General features: G+C 41.6%; 1 protein-coding gene across 5 annotated transcripts in view; it reads left to right on the forward strand.

Annotated features, from left to right (window-relative positions):
• Nucleotides 1–13,792, forward strand: part of fryl (furry homolog, like) — a 97,835-nt gene that overhangs the window by 64,737 nt on the left and 19,306 nt on the right. For all 5 annotated transcript variants that reach the window (XM_080033039.1, XM_080033036.1, XM_080033037.1 and 2 more), the window contains 6 exons: nucleotides 890–1,158; nucleotides 8,316–8,456; nucleotides 9,504–9,704; nucleotides 10,168–10,329; nucleotides 12,537–12,611; nucleotides 13,060–13,236. In XM_080033039.1, the coding sequence (XP_079889165.1) occupies nucleotides 890–1,158; nucleotides 8,316–8,456; nucleotides 9,504–9,704; nucleotides 10,168–10,329; nucleotides 12,537–12,611; nucleotides 13,060–13,236 (1,025 nt within the window). The remainder of the gene's footprint in view (nucleotides 1–889; nucleotides 1,159–8,315; nucleotides 8,457–9,503; nucleotides 9,705–10,167; nucleotides 10,330–12,536; nucleotides 12,612–13,059; nucleotides 13,237–13,792) is intronic.

Genomic DNA, 13,792 nt, shown 5'->3' on the forward strand with positions numbered 1-13,792 from the left:
TCTCCATAGCTCAAGACTTGTTTAGTAACAAACATAACTCATTAGTTTGTTTGTTATAATTTGTAGGCCAGGAAAAGGCTGAAATCTCAATACACACACACACACACACACACACACACACACACACACACACACACACACACACACACACACACACACACACACACACACACACACACACACATTCTCCTCATTGCATTTAGTGCTAAGATCACTGCTTTGCTGTTATCAGCTGTATTGAAATCAGTAATCGCTTCAGTCTTCTTTGCTAAAAATATTAGGGGTGGGAAAAATAATCGATTCTCCGATGCATCGCCAATCTGTCTCGAACGATTCCGAATCGATTCAGATAAGTTAATAATCGGAATTTGAAATTCGGTTCGTAAATACTAGTACTAGTACTAATACTTCCATATTGTGTTGAAATGCAAGCTGCATTGATTATTGCACTGTTCATAGAGAGTAATATTTGTAACAAGAAAAGCTTTTTCTCTGATATATTAGAGAAGGTAATTCATCTGTTGATTGTATTTAATGATCATCACAAAAGTAGGAAGTGAGTAGCAAACTCTGAGTAGCAAACTCAGATGTGTATATAAATATATTTTTGAAAATCACACATGGGTATGTACATAAAAAAAAATTGCATCGAGATGCATTGAGAATCGATTTTGAATCGAATCGTTGACCTCGGAATCGTAATCGAATCGTGAGGTGCCAAGAGATTCCCACCCCTAAAAAATGTGTCTCTCTTAATGTCCCCTTCCTTTCTATTCATTCGCTTTTCTAATGTGTATTATGTATTTTAATCTTCCGCCTGTAAAGCACTTTGAATGGCCTTGTGTCTGAATTGTGATAAACTTGCCTCGCCTTCCTCTCGGTTCTGCAGGCTTCCCGTTGAACATCCTGTGCCTCCTGCCGCACCTCATCCAGCACTTCGACAGCCCCACCGCCTTCTGCAAGGAGACGGCCGACAAGATCGCCAAGGTGTGTGCCGAGGAGAAGAACCCCACGCTCTCCAATCTGGCCCACATGCTGAGCCTGTACAGTGCACACAGCTACTCCCGCGACAGCACCAACTGGATCAACGTGGTCTGCCGCTACCTCCATGACGCCTTCGCCGACATCACCCTCAACCTGGTCACCTACCTGGCCGAGGTAACGCAAAGAGTTGGAATGTCGGTTGGGTAACACTTTACAATAAGGGTACATTGATTACATGTTAGTTAATGCTTTATTAAGGCTTAATGAACATTTACTAAGCATGACCTAACTGTTAATAAATGCTTAGTAAATGCTTAATAAACATAAACTAAGCAGTCACTAATTGTTATCCTTAGTTTATGCTTTACTAAGCATTAGTTTATGCTTAACTAAGCATTAGTTAACGCCACATTAACTAACCGCTAATAGCTAAGCATTAACACTTTCTTGATGTTTAATAGGCATTAAAGTGGACATGAAACATTCAAACAACTGAGGGTCATTTGATTAATGTATTTTGACTCTAATCAACAAACACACAACGAAAACGAAAAATATCAAATTTTTAAAGAAAATTCATTTTTTATTTTACGTTTCACCACAAGGGCGGCGCCATGTTGCCAGCCCGCAGCTGCTGACGTCACGAGGTTGGTTGGTCCAAACGTTCCATACATTAGTACGGCAGGAGACAGCGAGAGGCGCAGATAGTGAAAGACAGACAGTGACATAGATAGAGATAAAGAGAGAGAAGGACACACAGAAAGAGACAGAGAAAGGGAAGACGGCCTACAGTAGCCTAAGTGAGAGGTAGTGAGAGGGAAGGAGAGAGGGAGAGACAGTCTCCCTGTCTCTCCCTCTCCTTCCCTCTCACTGGCCGAGGACAGAGGACAGGAACGGTGAGGGATGCAGAGCATCAGGAGAAAAAAGACAAAGGGAAGCCACTACGAGGCTGTCTCCTGGGTGTAAAAAATAATTTTATAAAGCTAAAAATGTAGCCTAAAAGTTCACTTTCACAAACTGCCAGTAAAGAGGAGAGACGTAACCTGCTAGCGCTGCGGTGGCTGACGGCCCAGAAGAGAAAGAGTCCGCATCGGCGGACTCTTTCTCTTGAAAGTGCCACTGACCCCATGTAGCATATGGTTAAACACTGTTTGGAGGAAGATTAGAGGAGAAAACCTTCCAGTCATAACAGCTTGTAGATCGCCGGACCAACAGACTAAACTGACGATCATCCTTCCATGTTCAACTTCACCGAATACAATGTGCGCTACTGATCGGCAAACAGACAGCGTAGAGGCATCAGTCCGCCGTAGGGGAAGAGCGCCTATAACACGCAAGCCAGGCAGGGGAAAGACAGATGGCATTTAGCCCATAAGACATCAACTGTACCAATACCAAAACCGATCAAGATCTCATTCCAAGTAGCAGCACTGATAAACACCTGTTCCCCTTTCTAACAAAAGTCCTATTTCAACAGCGCCTCATTTATCCGTCACAAATAATTACAACCATCATAAGCACAAACGATTTAATTAGCCTAACACAAACACGTTATTAAACAAGAAACCAGCCGTCTATAAACAGCTTTTGACGTCGTCACAGCTTATCGAAACCTACACTTTAACTATTTCTTACCGTGATTTATTTTCCGTAGCAATCAATCACGCTCACACGGACAGATCTCCCAGCTGTCTTCCTCACGTTATCGTGTTGATTCTTGCAAAGCGCGATACTTTTAATGTGCATTCAACACGGTGCAGCTGTTCAAAAACACGTCCGATGACAAATGTCAAATTCAAAAATATAAATATATCTGATGAACCCATGCGAGGCAAAATAGCATTCCATCAATACACTGTAAAAAATTCCGCCAATACTTTTTATTTACTTATGTACTGGCCAATACACGCACGCCACCTAGAGGCGCAGGGGAAAGTGGTAAAGATGCCACTTGATAATCCAATAGAAATGTATACACAATTATGAAAACAATGGAGGGGAGATATAAAACCGTTGATAAACTAGCCTACATTCTATACAATTTGTCCAGGTTTACAATAAATATAAAGTTTACATTAACACCTTTGAAGAGATGGGGAAATCACCCCAAAAGAGAAACTATTGTTTCAGTTGGAAAACATAAAAAAAAATCAATCGTTCATTACAAATCAATCGTTCATGTGCAAAATCCATTTCTCAGATTGTAGGAGTCTCCTCTCCAGGCATGGAAGGAGGCAGTTGTAGATGTTATTGCTGTGGGCAGGAAAGGTCTCCTGTACTGGTGCTTACAACAGCAGATCTGAAGGAGCCTCACTGAAAACACTGCTGTCTGACCAGTAGAGTTTTTATGTCACAGAATAATATAACTAGTAGAATTGAACTAGATTAATAAATACACACTAGTTTGAAAATATGTTATTTAGAAATAAATTATGATACCAACCGAACCAATAAAAGTAATTTAGCAGCACTGCAGCCAGAAACGGTATTGACATGAAATAAAATCTAAAAAAAATAATTACCCCTTATCAACACAGCATCAAATATAAACACACTGAATATGGGTTAGGTATGAAAGCTTTTAATGTTATTTAAATCAACATGTGTACTAGTTCTGTTATGTGGCTTGCTCTAAACTTGTGTAAACAGGCTATTAGGTAGAGGTAGATGTATGCATCTGGAGATCAGCAGACTGAGGAGCGAGAGCAGGAGATGGGCAGCGTCCCCTCCAGAACAGGCAGCGGCAGCACCCAGCCTGGTCAGCAGGGCCGGGAGGCAGCACCCAGCCTGGTCAGCAGGGCCGGGATCCCAGTGGCATCTGCAGGTCTGTGGCACCTCCGTGGCAGTTCAGAAACGCCTCCCTTGACTCGCTACCAATAAGGGCGTGGACACATTTCCTGGTTGTTCATATGTGTAGGCCTTACATTAATACTTTTATTTACCGCAGCGCTATCTAGTTAAGACAGTCACCTAGGCAACGCAGTCAGAGTCCCCCCTCCCACTTTGTACATTAAAATGTGTAAACAAGTAGCTGCTTTTTCCCTTATATCTTTGTTCATCATGACTCCATGGCGGAAGTGGTTAAGTCAATAGAAATAGCACTAAAAAGTAGAACATACTGCTAAACAATCACCTGAAAGCAGAGTGACTGTTGTAACAACAAACACGGACCAGTGGGTTTTCCCAGGAAATGTGTCCCCGCACTTATTGGCAGCGAGTCAAGGGAGGTGTTTCTGAACTGCCACAGACTTGCCGATGCCACTGGGAGGATCTCGCTGTTTCTCCTGATCCACAAGAGGATCTAGAGAAGAGGGAGAGAAAAGAAATACATTAGCACAGTAGGAATGCCTCGGTGTGGAAATGTTCCCATCGGGTAATACACTTGTGATAACACCAGTGTTACTGTAACACCGACTGGACATAGACAATTAAAATAAAAATAGTCTAGGTGCAAATTTCAAGAGAAGGCATGTGTCAGCTCTGTAGAGCGCTTACTTTGATCTTAAATGTTAGATCTTTGGATCCTCTGATTGCATTTTGAACAAATGCTTATTGTTTGTCATTTACTTTTGTCGTAGGCTACACTATGAGGTGTGCCTGGGCTTCAGCTCCGAACGTTATGAGTGAAGCTACGGATATATTTGGGGCGTAATTTCCACTATGGACATGTCTCCCCCCCCCCCCCCCCCCCACTTTACAATGTGTTTATTATTTGTAAATGTTTTTACAGTCTTATTATAACTTAGAATTAAAGTCTAGTAGGCCCAACTACTTTTTTTTATGTAATGAACACGCACCCACCACTGCCAAGCAAAAATTAACCAAATGGTTTTCATGTCCAATAAAAAAATTGAAAATAGGCTTACTCTGTGTTGTCAGTTGGCATGTCCAATACAAAAAATTTAAAATAGGCCTACTCTGTGTTGTCAGTTGGCAATCGATGTAAATCGGTGTGAGCCTCATCACCGAGTAACACCGGTAGCTCGTATTTGATAGGCAATCTAACAACCGTTAGCATGTAATGGCTAACGAAGGGGTTAGCAGGCAGGCCTTATTCAATGTCGTGAAAAATCGATATAAATGCACAAACGTGTCAGTAAAGAGACACTAAATGTGAACTCTCGGCACGTGAGTAACATTGTCATCACATCGTCTGGTCGATATATGACCTTATAGTTTTTGTTATCCAAAGTGTTATCCCCGCTAGTTTAGCCAGTTTAGCTTACCTGCTATTGACAGGACGCTCCATTGTTTCGGCTTGGACGTCCTTCTTCAGGGGAGAGCATAGCCAGCTCTAACCATGCCTCCAACACGTCCACCTCCCGGCATAGCTAAATGAGCGCACATGTGTGATGCAGGAGTGACCGCATGTGGCCCAAGCTAGCGTCGTGACAGCAGATGGACTCGGTCACTGTGTGCAGCGGTCAAGACGAACATCACGTAGTGTTAGGACCCGCTCCTAGCCCCAAATCACCGGCTCCACCTCTTCCTCCATTCGTATCACTTCAGGTCTCCCTTCTCTAGTTGGCTCAAACACTTAAGGCGATCGGATTAATCACTAGAGCAAAAGATCTGTCGACTTTGTTTTCCTCCATGCTCAAACAAGCCAGTGTTCGGTTACGGGGCACCAGACCGCACCAGACACAACCAACCTCGTGACGTAGGCTTCTACGTCATTCCAACATGGCGGCCACCTAGTCAGTTCGCTACGTTAAAATCAAGATAATAAATTGTAATATCTGTGATTTAAAAAACTTTTTAAATGTTTTTTTTTGGCAAAGTGATTTGCCTTATTCATGTGTGTGTACTGCCAGTGCTAAAGTATGTGTTTCATTTCCACTTTAAATGTTAGATCTTTGGATCCTCTGATTGCATTTTGAACAAATGCTTATTGTTTGTCATTTACTTTTGTCGTAGGCTACACTATGAGGTGTGCCTGGGCTTCAGCTCCGAACGTTATGAGTGAAGCTACGGATATATTTGGGGCGTAATTTCCACTATGGACATGTCTCCCCCCCCCCCCCCCCCCCACTTTACAATGTGTTTATTATTTGTAAATGTTTTTACAGTCTTATTATAACTTAGAATTAAAGTCTAGTAGGCCCAACTACTTTTTTTTATGTAATGAACACGCACCCACCACTGCCAAGCAAAAATTAACCAAATGGTTTTCATGTCCAATAAAAAAATTGAAAATAGGCTTACTCTGTGTTGTCAGTTGGCATGTCCAATACAAAAAATTTAAAATAGGCCTACTCTGTGTTGTCAGTTGGCAATCGATGTAAATCGGTGTGAGCCTCATCACCGAGTAACACCGGTAGCTCGTATTTGATAGGCAATCTAACAACCGTTAGCATGTAATGGCTAACGAAGGGGTTAGCAGGCAGGCCTTATTCAATGTCGTGAAAAATCGATATAAATGCACAAACGTGTCAGTAAAGAGACACTAAATGTGAACTCTCGGCACGTGAGTAACATTGTCATCACATCGTCTGGTCGATATATGACCTTATAGTTTTTGTTATCCAAAGTGTTATCCCCGCTAGTTTAGCCAGTTTAGCTTACCTGCTATTGACAGGACGCTCCATTGTTTCGGCTTGGACGTCCTTCTTCAGGGGAGAGCATAGCCAGCTCTAACCATGCCTCCAACACGTCCACCTCCCGGCATAGCTAAATGAGCGCACATGTGTGATGCAGGAGTGACCGCATGTGGCCCAAGCTAGCGTCGTGACAGCAGATGGACTCGGTCACTGTGTGCAGCGGTCAAGACGAACATCACGTAGTGTTAGGACCCGCTCCTAGCCCCAAATCACCGGCTCCACCTCTTCCTCCATTCGTATCACTTCAGGTCTCCCTTCTCTAGTTGGCTCAAACACTTAAGGCGATCGGATTAATCACTAGAGCAAAAGATCTGTCGACTTTGTTTTCCTCCATGCTCAAACAAGCCAGTGTTCGGTTACGGGGCACCAGACCGCACCAGACACAACCAACCTCGTGACGTAGGCTTCTACGTCATTCCAACATGGCGGCCACCTAGTCAGTTCGCTACGTTAAAATCAAGATAATAAATTGTAATATCTGTGATTTAAAAAACTTTTTAAATGTTTTTTTTTGGCAAAGTGATTTGCCTTATTCATGTGTGTGTACTGCCAGTGCTAAAGTATGTGTTTCATTTCCACTTTAACTACACATTAAAGCCACTACGAGTAAGTCGGCACATTGGCGACACCTTTGAACAAAAGCGGTAGTATTATTACGACGCCAGCTGTCGTGAAGCTGTTTTCTAGCTCGTGCAGGGCGTTCAGATTCAAATAATCAGGAAGCAATATGGTGCGTGTCCGTGTGTTGAAAGCAAAGTGTGAGGGCACCGGACTCTTTTCGGCTCCGTGAGTCTATGGGTGACACAGCATCAACTAATGCCAGTAAGTGCTAAACACACCTGATTGCAATGAGTTGATGCATTGTCACCTCTCACGGAGCTGAACGAGTCCGTGTCCCCACACAAAGCGAATGAACGAGAGATGGCAGTTAGTTAGTATGGATCACGATGAGGTAATGTGTTTATGTTGTAAATAATGACTATTTCAGATGAATAATGGTCATCTGATGATGCTGGTGAGGCAAAGTAAACTTTGTTTTAGTAGGCTACCGCCGTGAAATTGTGTATACGTTGCTTGGCAACGCCCTCCCGCCCGACTATCACTCTCCCTTTTCGCTTTTCTTCATTGCATTTTCTTTTTTTTCTTTGATGGTTCAGCCCCGTTATCAGTCATTATGACGACAAACAACTGTCTCAAACAAGGCTCCCGCTCCCCTTCCCTCACCTGGAGGGATAGGCTTCTCAAATAGCATAACTGCGCCACACTGAAATCTGTGACCAATACGGATATGTGACCATAGAGCATGCACGCGTGAACCGAAAATCGGACTGGGTGTACGACCAGATCAAATGCAGTAATAAAAACTATATAAAAACGTCTTTCTTTGCACTGATGGTCTCGTTTGCTGTTAAAGGTAATTTATGATTATGAGAGGAAACATGAGGCTGTTTAAAAGATATTTAAAAGTTACTCGTTGCCGCTTTAACCAACCATTAATAGCATTAACTTAGCTTTAACTAACAGTTAATTACCCTTATTGTAAAGTGTTATCGGCTGTTGAATGCCGTGTATGGTGAGATTTAAAGCAGTAAATGTGAGCATCTCTTTCTTTCTTTCTTTCTTTCTTTCTTTCTTTCTTTCTTTCTTTCTTTCTTTCTTTCTTTCTTTCTTTCTTTCTTTCTTTCTTTCTTTCTTTCTTTCTTTCTTTCTTTCTTTCTGTCCCTCTCTCAGTTGTTGGAGAAGGGCCTTCCCAGCATGCAGCAGTCCTTGTTGCAGATCATCCACAGCCTGCTGAGTCACATCGACCTGTCGGCGGCGCCCGTCAAACAGTTCAACCTGGAGATCATGAAGATCATCGGAAAATATGTCCAGGTGAGCCTTCTCCACACTTCACCTGTTTAGCTTAGCAAAGTGGCGCTACCGTTAAGTCACTTCTTTATTAATTGCATCCAGAGATAAACTGAACTTATTTACTTCGGCAGCAATAATGCTTCTATGATGTTTTCTAGTCACAGCCCCTTGTCTACCAACAGCCTGATGCATGTGAACACTCTGGATGATCTGGTTTATAAGTAGTAGCACAATTGAGAGTGACATGTATTACACTATTATTGTTTGAGGCCATTTATTTGTTTGTAGCTCCAGCTCTTTATGGAAGCCTTTTACCAGGCCTGACCCCCTGAAGCACAACATGTTTCTCACTTAAAACGCCATCTGACAGCTGTAATAACATTATTGCCTCAGGCCCATTCTGTACTGACCTACTACCAGCATTACTTTTTGTTGAAGGCATTGAGTTTGTGCGTGTGTACAGTTATACGTCTTGCGTGTGCATTGGTGTGCACTGTGAGTTACATTTGCTTAGCATCCTTTTTAATGTTCCCTGACATTAACATAGAACATACTGTAGGGGGCGGACCCATTTCCCACAATGCCTTGCTGGACTGAATGTCTTATTGAGTTTTGCTGTTTCATGTCTTTGAGTGTAGGGTTTGCCTTTTTCTATATTGTGTCGTCTCAGTTTGTTCAAAACAGCTGTGGTTTATGTTGTTGATTGTTACTTTGTGCTATGTCGTGGTTTTGACCATAGTTGAGGGGGCTGTTCCATTTCATGACCCAGCTGTGTGCTAGTGTCTTGTGGAGATTTTAATTCCCTTGTGCTGTTCAACAATAAAGTAAAGTAATACGTATCTGTCTGTGAATGTACATTACATTGTACTATACATTGTAGAAAATTGCACAAAACACACATGGCTTCAGAGAGTGAGACTATTGCTGCTGTGGGTAGGCGGCTGTGGTTTGGGCATTCTGAAGGGAAAATATGTCATATTCATATTCACGCATTGTCCAGCAACGCCTACACAGCCTGATATCACACAATGGAATCATTATATTATATTTATTTATTTTTCTTTACAGAGCCCACATTGGAAGGAGGCCCAAAACATTCTGAAGTTGGTTGTGTCTCGCTCAGCCAGCCTGGTTGTCCCCGACGACGTGCAGCGCTCTTACAGCACAGAATCTTGCGGCTCCCCAGAAATTGCCTTCACTCGCATATTCAACAACTCTTCCAAGGAGCTGCCCGGGAAAACTCTGGACTTCCACTTTGACATCTCAGAGGTCAGTGTGCAGCTCCCACTCACAGTTTCTAATCCACTAACCCATTCTAGTCTATTCACTCTCAGGATATGCTCTGTTGTCATTTATTTTTTAAATACTTTATTTTATGATTTTCTTTTTTTAAACACAAACACACAACGGAAAAGTGAACACACAAACAAGACATAACTAAATCAGCAATCACATGGCATACTCTACCTAAAAGGTTTCTAAGACATTGTTTAAATTAAAGGTAAATGTTGAACAAAAAAATAGGAAGTCAAAAAGGTGTCATGAAGGTCTCTTCAGCGCTGCTATATACAGTATTCCAGGAAAGGCTGCCATATCTGTTTGCATTTTTCTACTTTTCCTGAAATCTCATAATGGATTTTTTCTCCATAGATAGAGTGCTAGAGAACTCCATGAGCCACATATCTCTAGTCATTTTATTGTAAACTGTCATTATTTCTTTTTCATTTTTCAGACACCAATCATAGGGCATAAATATGGTGACCAGCGCACTGCAGCAGGCCGGAATGGAAAGCCGCAGGTGATTGCTGTAACTAGGAGTACCTCCTCCACGTCATCTGGCTCCAACTCTAACGGCCTGGTGCCAGTCAGCTGGAAAAGGCCTCAACTCTCTCAGGTAACTACTCAAACACCACATCCAACCCGGCGGCATATAACCCTACAATGTACAGCTTATAATGACCAAAATCCACCAAGTGTGACGCTTGTAAGTTAAGTTACTTTCAGTGCTGTCAAACGATTAAAATATTTAATCGCGATTAATCGCATTAATGTCATAGTTAACTCGCGATTAATCGCATTTTCATTTATTCTAGCCTGAATGTCCCCTGATTTATTTTTGTCCCTTTATCTTTTCTCATTTTAATGCTCTTATCACACCCATTCTAATTATGATATTTTAGAATAAATACACTGAATTACAATGGTGTAATTCAGTGTATTTCTTCTAAAATATCATAATTTGCAATTCAGTGCAAATAACAATATAGACCCCCCCCCCCCCCCCCAAAAAAAAAAAAAAAAAAAAAACTAAAACAAAACCATAAAACAACATAGGGTATATAAAACAAATTAGTATTAAGGCTAAATTAAACTGGTTGTTGTAGGCCTAAATGTTTTGGGAGTCTTTCATCCACGGCTTATTTCAGACTGTGTGTGGAGTGGACACACTATGGCTGTGTCTTGATTCAGAGACCACGCACTTGGTAGGACGCAGTCTCGCGGTCTATGAAGGCTATAGCCTATGAAGGCCGATTTTAAGGCCGGTTTTAAGGCCAACGAGCCTTTTTAAATGAGACGGTCTCCGCAGGTCTCCGTTTACGAGCATTTCCGGTTCACGTAACAAGCCGTTACCTTGCGTGACGACTCGCCGCTCCTGTGCTGCCTAGCAACCCTGATTGCTGCCAACAGAGACAGCCCTGTCAACGGAGGAAAAAAGAAAAAGAAGTTGCCTACCAGACGAAAAGAAAAAAAAGTACAAGAAAAAAAGAAAGGAAGATAAAAGTTAAGAAGATGGAGCAACACGTTGCTGTTTTGTTATTTTTTATTTTATTTTATGCCATCTCTGAAAAAAACGCAATGAATCTTGGGATATGTTGGGCCACGAAGGATACATCTGATGCAGCCTTCAAAACCGTGAAACGAAGGCTGCATTTCACGACCGCATATGAGGAGCCTTACAAGGAGCCTTGCAAACGGGACAGCCTTTGCGCGCCGCTATGACGCAATCGGTCTTCAAATGCAGCCTTCGTAGGCTGCAATACCCATGCAATACCTGAATCAAGACACAGCCTATGCCTGCGTGCAGGTGGTTGCCATGGTGCTGCTGCAGTCGAGGCTTTGTAGCGAAAATTAAAGTGAAAATGAATGACTGGCAGCTGCCACCAACATTCATGGAGGTTTTTGGTGTGCGCGCAGGGTTATAAGTAGGACTTTTGCAAATGACAGGCTTTCTTTTCTGTTCTTTTCCGCGTAGTCTCAGAGTCACGCACGGAAGACTCTACTAGTGAAGGTCGCGCAGCTGAGCTAGGAAGTGCTAGGTTCCGGTTTCTGCTTCAAAATAAAAGTCAGAATTGACTTGACGTTTAGCCGTTTTGCCAGTTAAATGATTTTAATGTGAAATTACGCTGTAGAACATGTTCCTTTTGAATTGACAGTAACTTAAATGGGGGCATGCCCATAGTTTGTGGTGTTTCAGTTGTTCTAACATTACTAGTTGATACAACAGCATGAGAAAAAACCACAACGTTTGCTAGACCATGATGAGCGTTAATCGCGCGATTAAAAAAATGTATGCCGTTAAAATGGGTTTGCGTTAACCGTAGACGTAATTCCAGCCACAACTAGTTTTACAACTAACACCCTCCTGTCCGGTGCCGGGGATCGAACCAGCGACCTCATGGTTACTGGTTGGCCACCTTTCCTCTAGGCCATCCTACCACCAGTGTAAGCTTGTTAGTTTACCATAAAGAAACCCCACATTTGACGGCTGCGTTGTAACTCTCTATGCAGGGAAAAACCCTGCTACTGTGTCAATGTGAAGCATCACCAGACAAAGCTCTGATCAGTCCCTGTGTGGTTGGTGTTTAACCCAAAATAACCAATACAAACAGATCATATGATTATATTATTTAATATAGAACAGAAACGGAATAAGCACAAAATGCTTTTTACAAGAATATCTGGAGCTCTGGTGCTTTGGACCCCTCCCAGGCACACATTGATAGGAATCCCATTTTGGAACTTGGTGATGGTTATTGTACATGTAGTTAACCCTTCTTGGACAGGTTTTTAACAGTGTGTTCATGTATTCTTTTCTAACAGAGAAGAACCAGAGAGAGGCTGATGAATGTCTTGTCTTTATGTGGCCCGGAGTCTGGCATTCCCAAAAATCCATCTGTAAGACTCCTCTCCTACTCTAAAGCCTCTGACCAGGTCTCTGTAAATTCCGTGTTTAGAAAATACCGGCTGTTGTTAACTATATTCTTTGCCGTTGGTTGATTTGTATCATTTTATTTCAACTTGTAAAGTTGTTTATGAACAATTGTATTGTATAGATATATTGTATAGAGATTATAAGGAATACAAGAAGCTAATATAATACATATTATATTTTGAGCTGTGGAAAAGGGGTAGGATTAAATAAATTCTTATTTTTTCCTACTCCTTTTCAGGCATATAATTTCAATATATGTAAATTGTTTAATAATTTAAACATCATTTTTGTTTATTGTATTTATTGCTTTTCATTTTGTTATGTATTTTTTGATATGTCTGAAATAAATTGAATAAATCAATCAATCAATTTTATATGACTATGCAACAACTTTGGCCTCTTTCAATGCAGGTGGTGTTCTCGTCCAATGAGGACCTAGACTCTGTAGAGCAGCAGACCAGCCTGATCCCCACAGTGGAGGAGGTGGTGAGGGAGGAGGAGGTGCTGGGAGAAGACACAGGCAGTGAGCAACAGTTTGGAGTTTTCAAGGACTTTGACTTCCTAGATGTGGAGCTGGAGGATGCCGAGGTGAGAGTGTACAGTAGCATTGTGTGTGTGTGTGTGTGTGTGTGTGTGTGTGTGTGTGGAAGGAAGTGGAGTTGCCCTACATATATGGAAAAAGTACATCATTACTTTGTGGTTTTGGATAAGATGATACATTGAAAGAAATATGGAGGAGCTAATAGTGGGATGGACGGTATAACTATTTGCTTTGCCACAATTGTCAAACCCACTTGATGCAATAACATCTGCCTACAATTAGGGCTGCAACTAACGATTATTTTGATAATCGATTAATCTGTCGATTATTTTCTCGGTTAATCGACTAGTGCTTTGGCCCGTAAAATGTTGATACATTTTCCAAAGCCCATGTTGATGTCCTCAAATGTATTTTTATGTCCAAAACACACAGATATTTCAGTTTACTGTCATAATAGGATTAAAGAAACCAGAAAATATTCACATTTGAGAAGCTGAAATCAGAGAATTTGGATTTTTTTTTATAAAAAAATTACTCAAAACGATTAATCGATTATCAAAATAGTTCGCGATTATTTTAATAATCGATTAATAATCGATTTGT

This window comes from Ammodytes marinus (genome assembly GCF_949987685.1).
Source record: "Ammodytes marinus genome assembly, chromosome: 8".
Classification (NCBI taxonomy): domain Eukaryota; kingdom Metazoa; phylum Chordata; class Actinopteri; order Uranoscopiformes; family Ammodytidae; genus Ammodytes; species Ammodytes marinus.